The 22731-nt window shown below is 34.0% G+C and overlaps 2 protein-coding genes across 2 annotated transcripts; one reads left to right on the top strand and one right to left on the bottom strand.

The window, feature by feature from the left end:
* The first annotated feature begins 3770 nt into the window (after nucleotides 1–3770).
* On the top strand, nucleotides 3771–7004 carry LOC131602243 (rop guanine nucleotide exchange factor 1). Its single transcript, XM_058874310.1, has 5 exons — nucleotides 3771–4399; nucleotides 4535–4651; nucleotides 4761–5281; nucleotides 5496–5846; nucleotides 6350–7004. Exons 1-5 carry the CDS (start codon nucleotides 4141–4143, stop codon nucleotides 6776–6778), a joined length of 1677 nt encoding a protein of 558 aa, XP_058730293.1. The 5' UTR covers nucleotides 3771–4140; the 3' UTR covers nucleotides 6779–7004.
* A 6755-nt stretch (nucleotides 7005–13759) lies between these two features.
* On the bottom strand, nucleotides 13760–16649 carry LOC131605276 (zinc finger BED domain-containing protein RICESLEEPER 2-like). The gene is made up of 5 exons (XM_058877651.1): nucleotides 16619–16649; nucleotides 14466–16529; nucleotides 14315–14383; nucleotides 13903–13962; nucleotides 13760–13806 (listed from the first exon to the last, which is right to left on the bottom strand). Exons 1-5 carry the CDS (start codon nucleotides 16647–16649, stop codon nucleotides 13760–13762), a joined length of 2271 nt encoding a protein of 756 aa, XP_058733634.1.
* Nucleotides 16650–22731: the final 6082 nt, after the last annotated feature.

The following is a 22731-nucleotide window of genomic DNA, read 5'->3' as shown; positions in this document are numbered from 1 at the left end:
GAACATAAAGATGTTTTCAGCTGTAGACTTTCGATCATCTTTATCTCCGCACAAATTAGAATCGACAAAACCAAGCAAATTGCATTTTTTGCTCGTGTCCGTTGTAGGATTTTTTTTTTGCAACCAATAGGTACTTTGACGTATCTTAGAATCCTCTTGACTGCTGCCAAGTGAGACACCTCGGTTTAGCTAGAGTAATGGCAGCATTACAATGCCCCATTTCAAACTTCTTCAAAATCTCAAACACATACCTTCTTCGATGCATGAGCAGTCCTTTCTTAGACTTGTGAAACTCAATACTGAGGAAGTATGTCATGAGGTCAAGGTCAGTCATCTCAAACTCTTTCATAATCTCACTCTTAAACTTAGAAATACACTTCTAATCGGTGCCCATAATAAACAAATCATATACATATAGAAAAAGGATTATCACCCTTTCACTTATATCCTTTTCACATATACACCATGTTCGAATACACATTTCTTGAAGCCAATCTCCTTTAAGAAACCATCTATACTATTGATCCAAGTTCTTGGAGCTTGTCTCAAACCGTACAATGCTTTCTTGAACTTGTAAAACTTTGACTCTTGATTTTTCACAACAAAACAAAAGGGTTGTTCTACATAAACCTCCTCTTCAAGCGGTCCTTTCAAAACACAGATTTCACATCATTTGATAGATGGACTAATTGTTATTATTCGCAATACCAACAACTAGTCTAATGGTTTCAATTCTAGCAACCGATGCAAATACCTCTTTAAAGTATATGCCTTCTCTTGCGAAAATCCATTTGCAACTAATTGAGTCTCATGCTTGATTATTTCACCCTTGGGATTTGCCTTCACTTTAAACACATATCTTACACCAATTGGCTTCTTTATTTTCGGTAGATCAACTAACTCCATAGTATTTTTCTATCAATCGATTCCAGGGTCTCCTTCATAACACAAATCCATTTCTGATCACTCAAGGCCTCTTCCATCTTAATGGGTTCAGATTCAGCCATAAGTGCAAAATGGATGAAATCACCATCATCATTGATTTCGTTGTCTCAGAACATCTCACAATCTCGGAGTCTTGGAGGCAAACCTCTTTGCCTCGTTGATCATCTTACGTTCTCTTCAATTTGGGCTTCAACAGGGGCTGATTATGCACTCTGAAACTCGGGAGAATCTGAATTTTCAGTGTTGCAACCAGTTACAATTTTATGGTAACCAGTTACAAGTTACTACAACTCCTTTATTTCATCAAAAATGATGTCTCAGTTGATCTCAATCCTTATGTTTGCTACATCATACAACTTGTAACCTCTGGTGGAGTGATACCAAACATGTATCATCAATTCTCCCTTATCGTCCAACTTATTTCTAAGCTGCTCTGACACATGTTTATACGTTACGAAGCCGAAAAATCTCAAGTGGTTTAGATTTGGTTTGAATTCGGACCATGTCTCTTCCGGCTTTATCTTCTCCAGCTTCTTTGTTTGACACCTATTCAGCAAATAGGGAGTTATGAATATCACTTTCCCCTGTAACTCTTTTGGCAAGTTCTTCTTTTTTTAATATGCTTCTCACCATGTTCATAATCAATCGATCCTTACTTTCGGCAACATCGTTTTGCTGCGGTGTATAAGTTGGCACTACCTCATGTACTATTCGTTCTTGATCATAAAACCTCCTAAAGTCATTTGAGATGTATTCACCTCCACCATCTGTTCTGAGAACTTCGAGCTTGTGACCACTTTGTCTCTCAACATTGGACTTGAACTTCTTAAATACTTCATGAACCTCATATTTTCTCTCGATTAGGTATGTTTGTAGCTTTCTACTATGATCATCGATGAATGTGACAAAATATCTATTGCCACAAATTGAATCAACTTGCATCAGTCTACACACATCAGAATACACCACCAAAAGGTGATGCTTGGTTCTTCAACCTACATCCTTGCTGAATTTACCCTTTCTGTTGCTTCGCTTGCACACATTCTTCATTAAGTATCAAAACTCAATTTGCATCCATGACGCGTAACACCTTGTTCTCCATACGAATCTTGTAACCATTCTCAAGCAATTGACATATACTTATAAGGTTACATTTGATTCCATAAATATACAACACATCCTTTATCAAAGGAATGTTTACCATCCCTTCTCTCGATTGATACATCTCCATCCCTTTCGCCATTAGAGTGGTGTCATCTGCGAACTTCACTTTGTCCTTCATGGCACGATTAATTTTGACAAACCAATTCTTCCTTCCGATAGAACATCTAGAGTTCAAGTACCATTCCTCACTGCACGAAATTTCCTCTTTCGTACTCATCATAACATTTTCTAATGCCTGTAACTGGTTACAACTTTTACGTAATCGATTACAACATGCTTCTACAACGTTCCCAGAACTACAGCTGCTTTCCCACACCCTGTTGTTATTGCATCCCCCCTACGTGATCATGACCAAGAGTGTATTCTCATCATCAAACTCTTGTCTTGCAACCTTGGCTTCATTCCCTTGAGGTTCTTTCTTGTTCGTGTTGTACTCTCTTGCAAAATGGCCAAACTTTTGATAAGCAAAACATTGCATCTTGCTCTTGTCAGTCATTTTCTTTTCACCTCTAAAGTTGCCTTAACCACCATTTTTGTTGATGTTGCCTTCACCCTTTTGACAATTTGAATTCTTGGAATTTTGGAATTTTCTTCCATCAAAATTCTGAAAATTTCCTTCACTCTTCATCATTTTCCTTTTTACTTATTGTCTTTCTCATTGAAACGAGTTTACAAAGCGATCTCTTTCTTTTCCTTGTTCCTATTTCTCTCCTTCATCCTTTGCTCATGAGCCTCAAGAGAGCTTTGTAGTTCCTCTTTGTTAATTGTCGCACGATTTTTTAATTTTAATGTGACACTTTTGTTTTGTATTTAGTATTTATCATTTAATTTGAGTGACTTAGTTAAAATTTTAAAACTCATTATTTTATTTTTATTTTATGTTGAGACTTATACTTAATATGATTTTGAATATGAGATGATGATTATATAGTAATAATTTTGTGTTACTTTTTATTAGAAAACAATTCATCTTCATATTATTTAAATTTGAATATTAGATGTTTTAAATTTAAAGTTTTATTCTAGCGCATGGATTAAAAATTTGATTAGATTTTATAACTTTTAAAAAGATTTTATAATCATAAGTTTGTTTTAATTAATATTTTTTATTTTGTATAATTACATCAATAGTCATGTGATCTCGAATTTTATGTTATGTTTGAATTGACGTTTGCATCAATAAAATCACGTTCTAATACATTTTTAGAGTAGAAACAAGAATCTACAAAATATAATTTCTGAATCAAATATGCGTCTGACACTTTTCCACCGCATATCCAAACATGTCATTAAAATATTGGATGAAAATAGTTTTAGGACAAATTTTGTCACATTAAAAAAAAAAAGGTTTTTAAAACCTTATTAATATAAATATTTATTGATTAAATGATTAATTTGTTAACAAAAATTTATTTGTTAAAAGGGTTGGAGTTATAGGACGAAATAATGTACATTTTGTGTCTAAAAAACAGTAAGTACTAGTAAATCTTTAATGAAGATGGGCCCTCCTAACATTCCTTTACACGGATACCAATGAACAGTTAACCGCCGTTTACTTCCGTTTCCTCTTCAGTTTCACTTCCCTCCATCTTGATATCAAATCAACGGTCTCTCCTTCCAACCTGACCCACAACCATCCAACAATCCCACTCCACCTCATCAACTCTGATCCCATATCCCTTCACAAACAGTGGACCCCACAGAAAAAATAGCGTGTCGGACGCTTATCCTTCGGTCACGGAAAGCCAATCCCACAAACGCCGTCTCTTTTTCACTTTTGCCTCCATCAAATCATCACCACCACTATACACTAACACAGGTCCACACCAACAAACAACAACAACACAGAAGAGAGTACCAAATAATAACAAATAAAAAGAATGTGCAAGTGAAAAAGAACCTTACTCTTCTCCACTTACTTTACTTACTCTTTCTTTGTTATTGTTGTTACCAAATTATACTGAAAATTGAGATTGAAAATGTGTGTTGCCAAATTAAGATCTGTTTGAAATTTTTGATTTGGTGTAAGCAATGGGAAGTGTTTCGTCTGAAGACGTTTCCGAGAGATGCGGAAGTTATAGTCCGAGTGCTGACATCAGCGAATCGGAAAGTTCTAGTAGCTTCTACGGTCGCCGTTTCGATGCCGAGGGAGCTTCGAGCTCGGCCAATCTCTCTCCGCGTCAACTCGCCGCGCATTTTAACCTACCGACGGCGGCGCAAGTCATGCTTCCGGTTATCGGTGGTAAAGACGTCGTCGTTTGGGATCATAAGCCTGAACTGGATTTGTCCGGTAATTTTTCCGTATAATTATTACTAATCGTTTTATCTTGCTTTTATCTCTTCAATTCATGTGTGAGATTGAAACTGTGAGTGTGTGAAGTGTGAATGATTTATTTATTTATTTATGTATTTTTGCATTTTGCAGAAGTTGAAATGATGAAGGAAAGATTCGCTAAGCTTCTGTTAGGAGAAGACATGTCTGGTGGTGGAAAGGGGGTTTGTACTGCACTTGCGATCTCGAACGCAATCACGAATCTCTCTGGTGAGGTTTTTTGCTTGTTAATAAAGTAATGAATCTTTAAATGATATGTGTTGTGTGTGGGTTTGGATTGAAATTGTAATTGTAATTGTTATTGTAAATGTAATTGCAGCAACTGTGTTTGGAGAGTTATGGAGGTTGGAGCCACTAGCACCACAGAAAAAAGCAATGTGGCGTAGGGAAATGGAATGGCTTCTATGTGTGAGTGATTCGATAGTTGAACTTGTGCCTTCTGTGCAGCAGTTTCCAGGTGGGGGGACTTATGAAGTGATGGCGACGCGGCCGAGGTCTGATTTGTACATCAATCTTCCTGCTTTGAAGAAGCTTGATGGGATGTTGATAAGTATGCTGGATGGGTTTTGTGATACGCAGTTTTGGTATGTTGATAGAGGAATTGTGTTGGCTGATTCTAAGGATTGTGATGAGTATGGTAGACCTTCTGTTAGGCAAGAAGAGAAATGGTGGCTTCCTTCTCCTAAGCTTCCGCCGAATGGGTTGTGTGAGGATGATAGGAAAAGGTTGCAACAGTGTAGGGATTGCACTAACCAGATACTTAAGGCTGCCATGGCGATTAATAGTTCTGTTCTTGCTGAAATGGAAATTCCTGCTGCTTATGTAGAATCCTTGCCCAGGGTAATAACGCTTTCTCTTGCATCTTTGAGTTGCAAGTACTTTTTATTTTTGTGAAATATGTGGCGTAGAGTGATGAAATCAGTTTAATCTATGGTTCAAAACTCTAAGCTGAACTGGAATCCAATAACGGTTTGGTATTGGATAGAATGTTTTGTTTTCTTCTTTCTAAAATTTGATGAAAACTAAATATGCCTTTGTTGTTTTACAAATGCAGAATGGCAAAGCTTGTCTAGGAGATATAATTTATCGATACATAACTGCTGGCCAGTTCTCACCTGAATGTCTTCTTGATTGCCTGGATCTATCATCTGAGCATCACACACAGGATATAGCTAATAGAATTGAGGCTGCTATACATGTATGGAGGTTGAAAGACATACAAAAACTTAAAAATTCAGCGAAAGCTCGACGGTCTTGGAGTGGAAAGGTAAAGAGCCTTGTTGCTGATGGTGAGAAGAACCAGTTTCTTGTCCAACGGGCAGAGACACTACTGCAAAGCTTGAAACACCGGTTTCCTGGGCTCCCTCAAACAGCACTAGATATGGCCAAGATACAATACAATAAGGTACATCTTTATTATGGATTTGACTCATAATTTGTTTGTTGATCTACAGCATGCACTTTACTCATAGTTACTATTAGTTTGTGTTGAGGCAATATTCAATATCTTTGGTGCATCAAATTGGATAAATTATTAAGTCTGCTCCAATTAGCAATCAAACATTTTAGCCAAATATAAAATCCTGACAGTGGTACAAAGAGCTACTTGAGGTCCCTTGTGCCAGTATTTTGTAAGAGAATAAAAAGTATTTGCTGTGGTTAAGTGCAGTATGATTTCCTAACATAATACATAGTAGCATATTCTCAGTTTCATGCACAATCGATATTGATGATTGATTATTGCATTATCTATGTGATAGGTTTTTGTACATGGCTTCTAGTCTAGATGTTACCACTCTGGCCTATTAAGTGATTTATGAATAGTGTATGGTTACTGATGTTAGCTACTGGGGGAAGGGAGCTTAGAATCAATGAATTAACTTCTTTGGAACGTTGTTTTCCTTGCAGGATGTAGGACAGTCCATTCTTGAAAGTTATTCTAGGGTGACAGAGAGCTTGGCATTTAACATAATGGCCAGAATCGATGATGTCCTTTATGTAGACGATACAATAAAACGATGCGCAGCTGCAGATTCTATCTTGTTTGGCAGGGGAGGTTTTGGTGGTATGCCTATCCAGAAGCGAATGACTCCGAGCCCTTTCTCAATTCAACACACCCCATTCGCCTCTCCTTTTGCCACCCCAACATTCTGTTCCTCCTCTCCTGCCAGTGGGAGCCCTTGCAGTCCATATAGGACACAAACTGTTAAGCGAAATGCCAAGGGAAAAGATTCCAAGGCCGAAAAGTTGGCCTCAACCGATTATGAGAAGGTATGGTCATACACCGGAAACCTCAGTGTTAGAAGAGTTTCTGGCGAGGCTCCAGAAAGAGACTAAGATCTAGACTTAGTATGATCAGGTTAATGTCTTTGGTACCGTCTCTGTATATGAGGGTATAATTTTTGTATATTCGTAGGCAGTATGAGTAGAGATTTATGAAGAAAAATTATGCCCTTGGAATCAATTAAAAATGTCTCCTCTCAAGTATAAATTTCTGGAGGCTACTCACAAGATGGTTTTTCTGTTTTTATAAATGCAAAATGCTAGGTAGACTTTTGGATCATACTCCCAATTTGAGAGATTCAGCACAAGCCATGTGCTATTGTCTCCTTACCATATTCAATGATGCCTAAACAGCTATGGCTCCATATCACGAGTCTCAAAATTTACTACTAGTTTGTTTCAAAAGAAATATATTATGACAGTACCTCTTAAAATAGCTGCTAGTAATCAAGAAGTCTCTTAAAATAACAACCATGAACATGTCAAGAAAACAATTTGTGGATGATGGCTAACCAAGTTTCTTCAACTACATTATTGTCTATGTAAAAAACTTCACAAGTATTGTAATACCTGGTTGGAAAACTTTGTTTGACCAAGGAAATTGTAGAATGAAAATGCTTGGATAGTCATGATTTTGTAGTGGAAAATAAATAAAATAAAATGGTTCGAGACAAAATGTAGCAGAACAATTTTCAGTGCAAGAAAAAACAAAGCATCTTTTATTTTTACCCTTCTCTGGTTCTCCTATTTTTATGTTTGGGTGTACATTATGAAAGCAACAGCTAGGAAACTAGTATGTTCTTTTTAGTTTCCCTTTTCTATTGTCTCTTCCTTTTCACTCAATATTTATATACTAATACCACCATACCAACTCTCTTTTTTCTTTATTTTCCATTTCTTTTACTTTTTTTTCTACTCTGTTCCCATTGTAAAAGACAAATGAGTAAAATTTCCCTACTACTCAAAAGAGTTTTAACGCATGTAAAGTTTACACTGAAATATATTATTTAACTTACTTATTTAACTTACTTAGATATAGGACTTCAAGCTTAATAATAGTGGACTTTCAATGACTTCATGCATTTTTACATCTTAGAAAGACTATGTGGGCTTCAAGCATTTTCATAAAATTTTATTGATGTTCAAAACATGTTATTTATATAAAAATTTGTAGATTGTTAGACTTACTCATGTTGTGAAACACTTTAAGCAATTTTGATTTATGATAATGTTTCCAATTCATTGGTTGACTATCAAAATTTCATTGTCCTTCCTAGTTCTATATAGATTGTATAATTGTCTATAGCATAGCATTCACATTCATTGATAAATAATAGTGTCAACATTATTGTCTTAGTACGTTTTTGTTGTAACTATATGTCATCTATGATGTAAATTGATTCGACCCCTTCCTTATGTTGTTGAAAGTCCACATCAATAGCCAAGCTAGAGACTAGAGAAATAGGACATAGATTCAAAACAGGACAAAAGTATTTATGATATTTACAATCAATTCAACAGTTATTTGCTTTAATTTTCCACCAGTAACTGTAACCGATAAGGCAGTTGTGTGATTCATGTTTTTTCTTTTAAAGCATGTTGAAAATTTGGCCTTGCAGCCTGTTCCTAGTGCATGAAAATTGAGGTATTTGATTAGTCTTCATTGTGATTCCAACACTTGTACTATGGTAAGTTTGAAGGGGTGAATTTAATCTCACACTATTGTTTAAAAATATAACATGTATTATATTTATAAATGTATCAATATTTTATTTTAAATATTGGTTTTGAAACAACTAGGTAATAAATCCGTGCAATGTATTTAAATAAATTATTTATGATAGAAAAATAAATTATTTTTGTTTATTTGATTTTTTATAATTTATTTTTTTGATAAATAGTTGTATATGGTTTGATTTGAACATAATTATTTATAACTAAAATGATGATTTTGATATGTATAATTACAAAAATTAACTTTATTATTTGTTGGAGAAATAAAAATAAAAATTAAGGCTTGAGAAAAACGTGCATATTTTTTATGATTAAATTAGGTTTACATGCATATGATCAAGGATTTGCTTGCTACTATAATAAAAGAAGAAAGATCTGTATTTGATATTAAAATAGTGAGGACAAATGATATCAAAAGTGGTCTAAGAGGCGGAAATAAAAACAATAATGTTAAAATGTATTTTTTTTTTTAGTTTTTTTTGGAAAAATTATGATGATTAGAACATTCTTTGTCATTGATATATGAAAAAAACAATTCATTTAAAAAGATTTTTTTTGAAATTTATAGTTCATTCAACCTCAAGAATTCTCCTAATGCTATGAGAATTTAAATTGATTTAGACAAACATAAAATTAAAATTTAAAATATAAAATTATTTGATTATAGAAAATAATGTGTTAAAAAATGTCTGATACTATATTATTAAAGTGTCTATTATAATATGCAATTATAATGGTTAATAATGTATAGGAGAATTGTAAGAGACGAATGTGTTTCTAATTACTCATCTATTGATAATAATAATATTTTATTATTTAATATTTTGTAAGTCTCAAATATATTTCAATTAAAAAGTATAAAAATATTAGATAATTTTTTTTATATGTATGTATTTTTATGATTTTAATAATATTTTATTATTTAATATTTGGTAACTCTCAAATATATTCTAACTATAAAGTATAAGAATATTAGATAAAAAAACTTTTATAAGCTTATATTTTTAACTTTTATATGTATGCATTTTTATATTTATATTTTTAATAATATTTTATTATTTAAATTCTACCAATTAAATATAATAATAATAAGAATTATATTTAATTTTTAATGGACAAAAAATTAATTTTTACATTAACTCAAACTCTTCCAAATTACTCATCTAATGATTATAATAATATTTTATTATTTAATGTTTATAAGAATATTTTTAATAATATTTTATTATTTAATATTTTGTATCTCTCAAATACATTCCAATTATAAAGTATAAAAATAATAGATAAAAAACTTTTATATGTGTGTATTTTTATGTTTATTTTTTTAATAGTATTTGGTAACTCAAATATATTTTAACTATAAAGTATAAATATTAGATAAAAAAAACTTTTATATGTATATATTTTTAACTTTTATATGTATGTATTTTTATGTTTATATATTTAATAATATTTTATTATTTAAATTCTATCAATTAAATATAATAATAAAAAGAGTTATATTTAATTTTTAATGGTTAACAAATTAATTTTTACATTAACTCAAATTCTTCCAAATTACTCATCTAATTATAATAATAATATTTTATTATTTAATATTTTGTACCTCTCAAATATATTCCAATTATAAAATATAAAAATATTAGATAAAAAACTTTTATATGTGTGTATTTTTATGTTTATATTTTTAATAATATTTTATTATTTAATCTTTTGTAACTCTCAAATATATTCTAATTATAAAGTATAAAAATATTAGATAAAAAAAACTTTTATATGTATATATTTTTAACTTTTATATGCATATATTTTTTTTATATTTTTAATAACATTTTATTATTTAATATTTTGTAACTCTCAAATATATTCTAATTATAAACTATAAAATTATTAGATAAAAAAACTTTTATATGTATATATTTTTATGTTTATATTTTTATGCTAGCTCAGAAGAATAAATTGTATTAAAATTATTCATTGTAGTAATGATATAATCATTTATTGTGGTTTGTGGTTTCAGAAGTTTTTTTTTTCCTATTATGAATACACTGATTTTTTAATTTTTTGTGTTTTAACTAATTTGAAAAATGTTATTGCAACCGATTAACCAAATATTAAACACAAAATATAAAATATGTGTCATCTTAATATTAATTGTGATTGTAGTAAAATTATGACTCAGAAGAATAAATTGCATTAAAATTATTGATTGTAGTAATGATATGATCATTTATTGTGGTTTGTGGTTTTAGAAATTTTGAATAATGTTTTTATTTAGGTATTGCAACCGACCAAATATTAAACACACATTTTTTTCATAACAAAAATAATATAGAAAATTAATGAGTTTTTTCATTTAATATCATTTTAATATAAAAAATATCAATGGTGATCTAAATAATATTTGGTTGATAAATTGAAGTTTGAGATGAAAGTTGAAAATATACATTTTAACAAAAAAACTGTTATATTTTTTGAAGGCAATGGAGGTGTTATATATTTTTATATCCAATAATGGATAATAGCGTGGATTAGTTATTTATTTATTTATTTATTTATTTATTGTTGAAGGTAATATAACAATTTTTTTAAAAATTAGGACCATGTTCTCCAGAAAGTAAGGACAAATTTCTAAATTAATTTTTTCTTTGACAAAGAGAGTTTTTTCATAATTTCATAAAGGTAAAATACCTTTTTTCGTCCCTTAACTTTAAGTCGGGGTCCATTTTAGTCCCTTAATTTTTAAAATGTAAGGTTGTATGTGTGGCATCTGACGGGACAATGTTTTGCACGCATGGCAGGTTACGTGGCATATGAAACCACCAAGGATTGAACTCAAGACACATTAGTACTAGTACAAATGGGTGTGCCATTAGACTATGAAATTTTAGTTGATGTCTTTTCCTTTTGTAGCTACTTATTAACTAATGCATTAGTTAATTTCTTTTGCTTCTAAAACTACTTGTTAAACACATTAATAATAATAATAATAATAATAATAATAATAATAATAAAAATAATAATAATTTATACCTATATATTTATTTATACCTATATATAAAGAGGATAGATTATTTTGGACTGGCCTATTTTTTTTCCAAATTTACCCTTATGTAACTCACTTTATTTCAAAACCACCCATATATAACTCAATCAAAAACTTGCAAACCACTGCATACCGTAACTGCTATATGTATATGTGGAATTAAAACTGCCTCTCCATGTTCACGTTCAGTGTTGAATTGAACTTCACACTTGCTATTCATAGATTCATATAATACATTAAAGACATGCATTATATTTGTAAACTCTCTAAAATGAAAAAAAGAAAAAAGGATGCCATACAAAATGAACACCATCCGAAATAGCAATATTTTAATTTTTATTTCTTTTCAGAATCATCTCTCTTTATGAAACAATTTGAATGCACCCAGTGTATTTTTCTTTTTCATATTATTTTCTTCGTCTTTTTTTCATTTCACTATTCAAAAATTGTAGTTAATAAAATGAGGATAGTCTTTGGTTAAAAGTAATATAGAATAGGAAATAATAGTAATACTTATAATAATAATAGTAATAGTAATAGTAATAATTATAATAGTAATAATAATAATATTAATAATAATAATAATAATAATAATAATAATAATAATAATAATAATAATTATAATACTAATAATACTAATAAAAATAATAGTAATAGAAGCAAAAGAAGTTAACTAATGAAGTAGTTAATAGAAACAAAAAAAATTAACTAATGGAGAAATTAATTAACGAAGCAAAATAATAATAATGATAATACTAATAATAATAATAATAATGGTATTATTATTACAATTATTATTATTATTATTGTTGTGAAAAACGATACCAATAACAAAGTATAATAGGGAATTATAGGGGAGAAGAAGAACACAATAATTGGTTATAACCGTTATTCTTTTACTTTCTCTTAAAACAAGATTACAAGTTTACAAGAATAACTAGGGGTGGGCATCGGTTCGGGCCGGTTCGGGTTCGGGCCCAAACCTCCCAACCGAAGCAATCCTCGGATTAGAACTAGAGGCCCAATTCCGACCGGGGTTTTTTCCGGATATGTCGGGTTCGGGTTGAGTCGGGTTCGGGTTTCTGGGTCGGATAGCTGCGGGTGTCGTTTTTTAAATGGGCTTATTGAATTTTCAAGCCCAAAACTAAAATAATCACTTAAACTGTTTTATTTTTAAAATTTTATGGATTGCTCAGCTGCAGTAGTTCATAATACAAGACTCAAGCCCATTTAAAAATCATTTCAATCTAATAATAAAAAGTAATTGCTTGCAGTAGCATAAAATTCATTACAAGTTTATAATTATAATTAATTGCAGTAGAATCAAGTTTAGTGGCGTAAAATTTTGCAGCAACAAAGTTCAGAATTACAATATTATAAGTAAACTTGACAAGCTACATAATAACACAACCAACATCACTTCCAATTCTTGTCCATCTTCACAACATCTTCCAGTTCTAGCACCCCAATCAGCACAAAAGTTTATCTGCATAAAATTGAAACATGGAACTAATTCAGTAACAACTTTAAACATTAAGTTTGTTTATTTGGAACAAAAATTTAAACATAAATTTTCATACTCAAGTATCTCAAATTGCTTTCATACTCAAATTTACCTTCTGACATCAGTTTGAAACCACTTGCATTCAGACATGTAATCAATTTTTCTGTGCGGAGCAATTCTTATAACAGTTTGCTTTGGTGCAAACTTCCACATAAGTGAGAAGGGTGCCACTGGAGAACAAGGAAAAACAAAAAAAGATTGAATTTTTAAGGTGCTTTCAAATAACCTAGATGAAATCTAGAACAATGGAAATTTTTAATTTGCAATAAGTTTTTCCAGAAAGTCATAAAAAGTGTGGCATCATAAGTTATTAATATTGTAAAACTTTAAACTGTCACTAGATCAAAATTAATTATTGTATGTAAAATATATAAACAAGTTTGTCATGCTTTTATATCTTTGTTTTATTCTCAGTAGCCATAATAAACATTAGATGCTTTGAACTCTACTTCAACATACCTTTGTAGAATAGTAATTCCCAACTTGCTTCTTCTTCGCATTGAACCGGACACCCTTTGCAATTATAGAATTGCATCCTCCACACCATATATTATAAGGCATTTAAAACCTGAAAGCATGGTCATCAAACAATATGGAATAAAAAGTTAAGATAATACAAATAATCCAGATGGGAAAATAGGCCATCTGCAGACTATCAAGTATATATGCGAAGCTGAATTATTGCATTCACTCAAATACACAAACTAATTAGAACACTTGGATTATCATAAACAAAATCTGAAACAGAGTGAAAATAGAGGATTATCATAAACAAAACAGAGTAAGAACAAAGAGAAAACAGAGTAATGATGGAGTCATGGGATTGGTACCTACTGATGGAGTCACCAATATAAACAGTATGGTTCTTCCACTCTAAAGATCCATCTACAAGAACTGGAACATATTTTAAACCAATAACCATCACATTCAAAACCAATAATATTGTCAAAACCAACAAGTAGATAGTTTCAAAACCAATAACTTACCCATGATATTATTTCCAAGACAGCTTCAGCCGATTAACCCCATGCAGGACTGTCAGACTTTGATGTGCAGGACTGTTTTGATATTCAAAAAATTGTTGGTTGTGTTAATGTTGGCTTCAAAAAATGAGTCATCCATGACTCCAAAAAATTCAAAATCCTGCAAATATCGTAGAAAACATTATAGAATACATATTTATTTAAACAAAGTAATATGAAAACATTATAATACAAGGGAATTCAACCTTTAGTAGTTTAGGCACAGCCAAAAGGCTGTGACTGAGTCTGAGATGATGATGGTGCTTCACTTCCGACTGAAGTCTCGGTAAATCCTATAAGACAGTTTTAAAAACAATTAGCAAAATATTAGAAAACAACTTTAAAAATAACACCTAAGAATGATATAAGTAGTACCTTGTAAAACATCTTCAGAAATCTCATACTCCTCATTGAATTCCAAGTCTTTGAATTGGTAAAAAGAAGGCCTCAACCAATTCTGAGCACAAATTAGAGCCTCTGCCATTTCTGGTTTGAGGGAGCTTCTATATACTTCTAAAACCCTCCCACCCGTGCTAAAAGCACTCTCAGAAGCCACTGTTGAAACTGGCGTAGGCATAATGTCTCTAACAATTTGGGACAGAATTGGGTACTGGGCAGCATTATGTTTCCACCAACAAAGAAGGTCAAACTTATCTTTATCCTTTTCACTAAAAGTTAGGCATTTTCCTTCTATATAGCTCTGAAGTTCGGTTTCTTCTTCTACTGAGTCGATGGACATCAAATGTTCTTGAAAAGCATTTTCCCTAGCTACATGTGTGGGTATTTCATTGCTGGCAGCTGTTTCGCCTTGAGAAACAGCCGCTGCAACAGATGGATTTGAGTCCACAGTAGTGTCATATTGTTGGACATAAAGATTAAACATCTTTGAAAGATTGGCATTGATATCTTTTAATAGGGATTTCTTAGTGTCTGAATCTTTTCCATACATATCATTAAAACACCATTCCACAAATCTTAACTTATATCGGGGATCAAAGATAACACCAAAATAAAGGAGTTGGTTCATCTTAGTGATATCAATCCAATATTTACTATACTTTTCTAACATGTCCCTAGCAACCTGCGCAAACAACCCATTAAGGTTCATGTTTAAGTTCTTCAACTCAACGTATATTCCAGCCAAGTAAGGAAAAGCTGTATGCAAACTTGCTTTTGTTGAAACAGAAAAAACCTTCGTGGCATCATAATATTGCTTCAAAAACTTAATGAAAACCCTAACATTATCCCAGTCTTCAATACTAGGGGGAGATTCAAACTCAAAGAAATCCCTATAGGATTCATCCTCATTTTCCAACTTATCAAAAGCAGTTTGAAACTTTTCAGCCCCATCTAGCATCAAATATGTCGAGTTCCATCTTGTTGAAACATCGAGACATACTGATTTTTTGCATTCAATCCCAGCATATTCCACACATTCCTTAAACTTTAAGGCCCTATGGGGTGAAGATCTAACAAATCTAATTGCATTTCTAACACTTGAAATTGAGGTGTTGGCTACTTGTAATCCATCTCTCACAACCAAATTCAAGACATGAGCACAACACCTCATGTGAAATCCAAACCCATCCATTAATAGTCCATTCATGTTTCGTATTTTTTGTTCTAAATATCTAACAGCAACATCATTGGAGGCAGCATTATCTACCGTGATGGTAGAAACATTTCTCAACCCCCATTCTTTCAATACATCCTCAACCTTCTTCCCAACAGTTTTACCGCGGTGATTTTCGATGTCCGTAAAGCTAATTATCCTTTTTTGGTAATTCCATTCCCTATCGATAAAATGGGCGGTGATGGTCAAGTAGTTTAGATTCTGGACAGATGTCCAACAATCTGTCGTGATAGCCACCCTGCTACAATCAGACTTAAAGAAAGCTCTCAACCTCACTTTCTCATCAAGATATAGCTGAAAACAATCCCTAGCTATGGTTCTCCTTGACGGTATAGAAAATTGGGGTTGCATTTGACTACAAAAATACTTAAACCCCTCCCCTTCAACAGTACTGAACGGTTTCTCATCCAAGATGATAAAAATGGCCAGCCCATTTCTGCAAGCTACTGGACTAAACCTAGAACTAATCGGAACCAACACACTTCCTTCAGTTGTTGAATATGACAAGACGGTTTGGGTAGGGTCAGTAGATAAGTTCAAGGGATATTTGGGACATGTTTTCATGTGACTCTTTAAGTTTGATGTTCCATGTTTCTTAGAGTCACACATGTACTTTTGATGGCAATACTTACATGCCGCAGTTGGTGGGTCACTATTAGGAATAGGGTTAAAGTGATCCCAAACCTCGGACCTCTTCCGATTACCATTAGCATTAAGTCTTCTTTTCCTTTGGCAAGTAGGTGGAAGGTTAGAAGGGGGTTCAGAAGGTACATTAGGTGGTGCTGTTGTTGTTGGTGGTGGAGGACCTATAAGTTTATTATTTAAATTAACATCCTGGAATTATAATGCTAAAATTAACAGGATTTATTATATTATGAATGAATGCTAAACTTACAATTATTTGACACATTGTCAACTCCTTGCATATTTTCAGCTCCTTGAATATTTTCAGCACCTTGTATATAAAACAGTCGCAATCAATCACAAAAACATAAACAGAAGCAACTTTGGCATGTCAAATTGAAACAAGTGTTAAACAAAAAGAAAAATAGTAATTTCATAAATAAATAAATACTAAACAAAGTATCCAAAATTGTATATTTGTTTGTTTTTACTTCTAATTAATTGGTTCAATTCTTTCAGCTACATAACATGACAAGATCTACTATACAGAATAAACACATAAACAAATTAAAACACACATAAGCAATCATCAATTAAAACCTAAACTTACGGATATTTTGCAAATTTCTAGCTCCTTGAATTTCTCCAGCTCCTTGCATTTCTTCGGCTCCTTAGTTTTCTCCATAAAAAACAACAACAATGAAGTTATTATAACATAATAAAAAGACTATAAAACTCTTAAAACATTACCAAAGTACTAACCTTCAATTGACTCAAAGAACTCTTAAAATAACACCAAACCTGAATGTTCAAATTTCATTCGAAGGATTAGAAAGCAAATCAGAAAAAAATCAAGAAAAGAAAGTAACTTAGTGTTTAGTAGACAAAGAAGAACAAAGATGAAAATATCAGAATAGCTACCAGATTCGGATTGAGGGATGGTGTAGACTTGATGTTGGATTGGTTTGAATTGGAGTAGGGTTTCACTTTTGGTGGTGAGCGAGAGAGACGATGGCCGCCGAAGGTTTTGCGTCTTCCATTTAGGGTTAGGTTAGGATCTTGGAAAATTCTGAACTTAGGTTTTAATTGGGTTAATTGGGCTGTGAATCCTTGGGCCTCATATTTTGGATCGGAAGAGGTATAACAGTAATAATAAAACTGTATCGGTCGGTCTCGGATTCCGACGGGCCCAGAAAATTCAACCGAACCCGACCTAACCTACCCAACACTACCCACTTAAACCACCCGCTCAACCCGTCCACCCGAACTAACTCGACCCGTTGATAAAATTTGCTGTCGGTTCGGTCGGTTAGTGTCGGGTGGTTATTTCATGTCCACCCCTAAGAATAACAAATAACCTCTCTCACCCTAAATTAGGATTTGCAGCTTAGCAATGATGAGAGACTAGTATGCTATTTATAATAAAACCTAACATACTAACTAATGGGCTTTTTCCACAAGGCCCATTACACAAGTCAACTTAATAAACAAGCTAACTTAACAAATTAGGGTTTAAACACTAAAACCTAATTTAACATGCTAACAACCCTAGCATCTTCGACACAAGCATGTGAACAACCTTCGACTTCATGCTTAACCCTGTCGAACCAAGAAGCTACCCTTCGGCCATACTAGAGTTCGATCCAAAATCTCACAAATCTCCACCTTGGATCTAACTCTACAACATCAAGGGAACAAACTAGCTTTCTTCATGCAGCTTTATCAACTGCATACAGTGGAAAAACTTGCAACTCGACAATGTCTTGGTGATCATATCAGCAGCATTGTCTTCAGTCGAAACCTTCAGCACTTGGACTTCTCCACGCTCGATTACTCCTCTGACGAAATGCAGCCTCACATCAATGTGCTTAGTTCGCTCATGATAGGCTGAATTCTTCGACAGGTGTATTGCACTTTGACTATCACATTTAACAGTGATACCTCGACCTTGAAGTTTCAGCTCCTTCGCAAAACCTTCAAGCCACAATGCTTCTTTCACAGCTTCAGTTAATGCAATGTACTCCGCTTCAGTGGTTGATAGAGCAACAACCTTCTGAAGTGTTGCTTTCCAACTAATTGCAGTGCCAAACATAGTGAAAACATATCCAGAAATAGATTTTCTGGAATCCATACAACCTGCATAATCAGAGTCGACATATCCTTCTATTACTGCTTTACTATTTTCACCCAAGGCTCCACCATAAATTAGGACTCTATTCAGAGATCCATTTATGTACCTTAAAATCCGCTTCAATGCTTGCCAGTGAGCCTTTCCAGGATTCGCCATGTACCTGCTTACAAGACTTACTGCGTATGCTATGTCGGGTCTAGTACAGACCATAGCATACATCAAAGAACCGACTATATTAGCATATGGGATGCTATTCATATAGGCTCTTTCGACATCAGTACTGGGACACTGATCAATACTCAGCTTGAATTGAGGGTTTGTTGGAGTCACAACTGGCTTCGAATTTGACATACCAAACTTTTCAAGAATCTTCCGTAAATATGCCTCTTGAGATAGGCATAACTTCGACTTCTTTCTATCTCTTCGAATGTCAATTCCAAGAATCCTGGAAGCAGCTCCCAGATCCTTCATATCGAACTCCTTATTGAGTTCAGCCTTCACCCTCGTCACATCTTCAACATTGTTGCTTGCTATGAGAATATCATCCACATAAAGCAACAAAATAACAAATGAATTACCAGGTCGAAATCTGAAGTAAACGCAGTGGTCGAACTGACTTCTAATGAAACTTATGCGTGCCATGAACTTGTCGAATCTCCTATTCCACTATCGAGGAGATTGTTTCAGCCCATACAAAGATCTCTTTAACTTGCACACATAATCTTCCTTCCCCTTTTCGACATACCCTTCAGGTTGCCTCATCAGGATCGTTTCATCTAAATCACCATACAAGAACGCAGTCTTCACATCCATTTGTTCCAGTTCAAGATCGAACTGTGCCACCATGGCAAGCAACATTCGAATGGACCTATGCTTCACAACAGGAGAAAACACATCATTGAAGTCGACACCTTCTTTCTGAGTGAAACCCCTTGCAACTAACCTTGCCTTGTATCTTTTCGACGTCACTCCTTCAATTCCTTCCTTAACTTTGAAAATCCATTTACAGCTGACTAACCTTGCCCCAGCAGGTTTCTTGATCAGTTCCCAAGTATGATTATCATGAAGAGATTTCATCTCATCATCCATGGCCTTCAGCCATTCAGTCTTATTTCGACTCCTCATAACTTCCTTATAGTCTCTAGGTTCTTCGTCTAGAACCTCACTTGCAGAGATTAAGGCATAAGCTATAAGATCTGCATATCCAAGTCTCTGAGGTGGCTTGATGACTCTTCTCGACCTATCTCTCGACAATAGGTAGTCATCGTCAGTTTCCTCAACTTCAGCATCTTCTGCTTCTTCTTCGACTTCATCTGGGATATGCAATTCAGCATCAACATGCTCCACCTCAACAGGAATCTCTACCTGTTCCAGCTCTTCGTCAGATGTTTCTGTACTTCGACCAACATCATCAGTTTTCTTAAAAGCCATTTCAGCTTCATTGAAAACTACATCTCGACTGGTGATACACCTCCTGTGACCTGACTCTAGGCACCATAGCCTATAAGCTTTGACTCCTTCAGGGTATCCCATGAACATGCATTTCAGAGCTCTAGGTTCGACCTTGTCTTGCCTAATGTGAGCATAGGCTACGCAGCCAAATACTCTCAGTTTGTCGAGATCTGGTGGATGTCCCGACCAAACTTCTTCAGGTGTCTTCATATCTAACGCTGTCGAAGGACATCTGTTTATCAGATATGTTGCTGTCGAAACAGCCTCAGCCCAGAACACCTTTGTTAACCCCGCACTAGTCAACATGCATCTGACTCTCTCCAAAATAGTTCGATTAAACCTTTCAGCCAAACCATTTTGCTGTGGAGTACCTGCAGTAGTTCTATGCCTTGCAATACCAGAGGCAACACAAAAACTGTCGAATGCCTCATTGCAAAATTCAAGGCCATTGTCGGTTCTCAACCTCTTGACCTTTCTGCCAGTCTGATTTTCAACCAGAGTCTTCCAACTTTTGAAATTCTCAAAAGTTTCATCCTTAGTCTTCTGGATGAATACCCATAATTTTCTGGAATAATCATCTACTATGGATAGAAAATACCTTGCTCCTGAATGTGATGGACACCTTGCAGGCCCCAAAAGATCAGCATGGATGTAATCAAGGGATCCATGTGTTCTTTGTTTGCCTTTGTTGAACTTCACTCTGCAAGATTTTCCAAGTACACAGGGTTCACAAAACTTCAGCTTTTCGATTTTGTCTCCACCAAGCAGATTTTGTTTCCCTAATTCGACCAGACCCCTTTCACTGACATGGCCCAATCTCATGTGCCAGATTTCTGTCTTCGACAAAGGTTTCGTGGATACAACATTTGTCGAACCACTTACAACTTCAGCCTCAAGGGTATACCAGCCTTGTTTCTTCACGCCTCTCAAGACTTCCTTCGAACCCTTCATGACTCTTAGGATACTTTTTTCTCCTTGGAAAACATATCCTTTCTTGTCGAATTCACCAAGAGAAAGCAGATTTCTCTTCAAATCAGGAACATACCTGACTTCAGTCAACAACCTTATTGACTCATCATGGAGCTTGAATCTAACAGATCCAATACCTGCAATCTTGCAAGCCTTGTTGTTTCCCAGCAATACTGATCCACCATCTTGATCACATAATTCCTCGAACAAGTCTTTGTTTGGAGTCATGTGCCAAGTGCAACCTGAATCCATAATCCACTCTCTCTTAGAGTCACTGCTTGAAACCACAAGAACATCAGATGATTCGAAATCATCTTGAACAATGGCAGCGTTGCCATTATCCTTACCTCCATGATATTTCAGGCGTTCAGGGCACACCTTTCTTGTGTGACCCTCCTTTTTACAATGGTAGCATCGAATGCCAGATGCTTCGCCACTGTAAGACTTCGACTGGCTTTTGCCTTTCTTCTTGTCGAACTTACCATCCTTTCGTAAGAGTTTTCCTTTAACGGCCAAACCTTCGCCAACAGTCGAAGGTTTATGCTCCTTTCGTTCATTCAAGTCCTTAGAGTACAAGGCTGATTGAACTTCTTCAAACGTCAGAGACTCCCTTCCATACAAGAGAGTTTCTTTGAAGTGAGCATGTGATCTAGGCAAAGAACACAATAGTAACAGCGCTTGATCTTCATCATCGATCTTCACATCAATATTTTCAAGATCAAGAATCAGCTTGTTGAACATATCCAACTGCTCAGCCAATACTTTGTCTTCAATCATCTTGAATGAATACAAAGCTTGCTTCAGGTAGAGTCGATTTACCAGCGATTTGGTCATATACAAACTTTCAAGTTTCACCCATAACCCTGATGCCGTCGTCTCCTTTGATACCTGTCGGAGAACCTTATCACCAAGGCTCAACAAAATTGCGCTGTGTGCTTTCTCGATCATAGTTGTCTTCTCCGCTGCCGTTAATGCAGCATTCATGGCTGCCTCTCCCTTCAACGCTTCCAAACAACCCTGCTGAACCAGTAGGGCTTTCATCTTCAAGCGCCACAGACCGAAATCATTCACTCCGGTGAATTTTTCAATCTCATACTTTGTTGACGGCATCTTCTCCACGCTCACCGCACCAATTTGTTGTGAAAAACGATACCAATAACAAAGTATAATAGGGAATTATAGGGGAGAAGAAGAACACAATAATTGGTTATAACCGTTATTCTTTTACTTTCTCTTAAAACAAGATTACAAGTTTACAAGAATAACAAATAACCTCTCTCACCCTAAATTAGGATTTGCAGCTTAGCAATGATGAGAGACTAGTATGCTATTTATAATAAAACCTAACATACTAACTAATGGGCTTTTTCCACAAGGCCCATTACACAAGTCAACTTAATAAACAAGCTAACTTAACAAATTAGGGTTTAAACACTAAAACCTAATTTAACATGCTAACAACCCTAGCATCTTCGACACAAGCATGTGAACAACCTTCGACTTCATGCTTAACCCTGTCGAACCAAGAAGCTACCCTTCGGCCATACTAGAGTTCGATCCAAAATCTCACAATTATTATTATTATTATTATTATTATTATTAATGTGTTTAATAAGTAGTTGTAGAAGCAAAAGAAATTAACTAATGGAGTAATTAATAATTAGCTTTAGAAGGAAAAGATATCAAGTAACTTATCATAGCCCAATGGTACACCCATTTGTAGTATTACTAATGTGTCTTGAGTTCAATCCTTGGTGAGTGCAAAATTTTGGAAGAATAATTTTTAGAAATTTTTGGACCTGCCACGCGTGCAAAACATTGCCCCGTCAGAT

The sequence above is a fragment of the Vicia villosa genome, linkage group LG5 (genome assembly GCF_029867415.1).
Source record: "Vicia villosa cultivar HV-30 ecotype Madison, WI linkage group LG5, Vvil1.0, whole genome shotgun sequence".
Lineage (NCBI taxonomy): Eukaryota > Viridiplantae > Streptophyta > Magnoliopsida > Fabales > Fabaceae > Vicia > Vicia villosa.
Note: the sequence above shows the minus strand (reverse complement) of the source record. Positions and strands in the feature narration are given on the sequence as shown.

What these genes read in the sequence shown, in the direction of transcription:
- LOC131602243 (XM_058874310.1), top strand. Translation starts at nt 4,141, where the DNA reads ATGGGAAGTGTTTCGTCTGAAGACGTTTCCGAGAGATGCGGAAGTTAT. An exon ending in GCCTGAACTGGATTTGTCCG is followed by an intron (nt 4,400 to 4,534) that starts GTAATTTTTCCG and finishes TGCATTTTGCAG; the next exon opens with AAGTTGAAATGATGAAGGAA. An exon ending in ATGTAGAATCCTTGCCCAGG is followed by an intron (nt 5,282 to 5,495) that starts GTAATAACGCTT and finishes TTACAAATGCAG; the next exon opens with AATGGCAAAGCTTGTCTAGG.
- LOC131605276 (XM_058877651.1), bottom strand. Translation starts at nt 16,649, where the DNA reads ATGCAAGGAGTTGACAATGTGTCAAATAATT. An exon ending in TCAGTCACAGCCTTTTGGCT is followed by an intron (nt 13,963 to 14,314) that starts GTGCCTAAACTA and finishes AATATGTTCCAG; the next exon opens with TTCTTGTAGATGGATCTTTA. An exon ending in TTATATTGGTGACTCCATCA is followed by an intron (nt 13,807 to 13,902) that starts GTAGGTACCAAT and finishes ACTCTGTTTCAG; the next exon opens with ATTTTGTTTATGATAATCCA.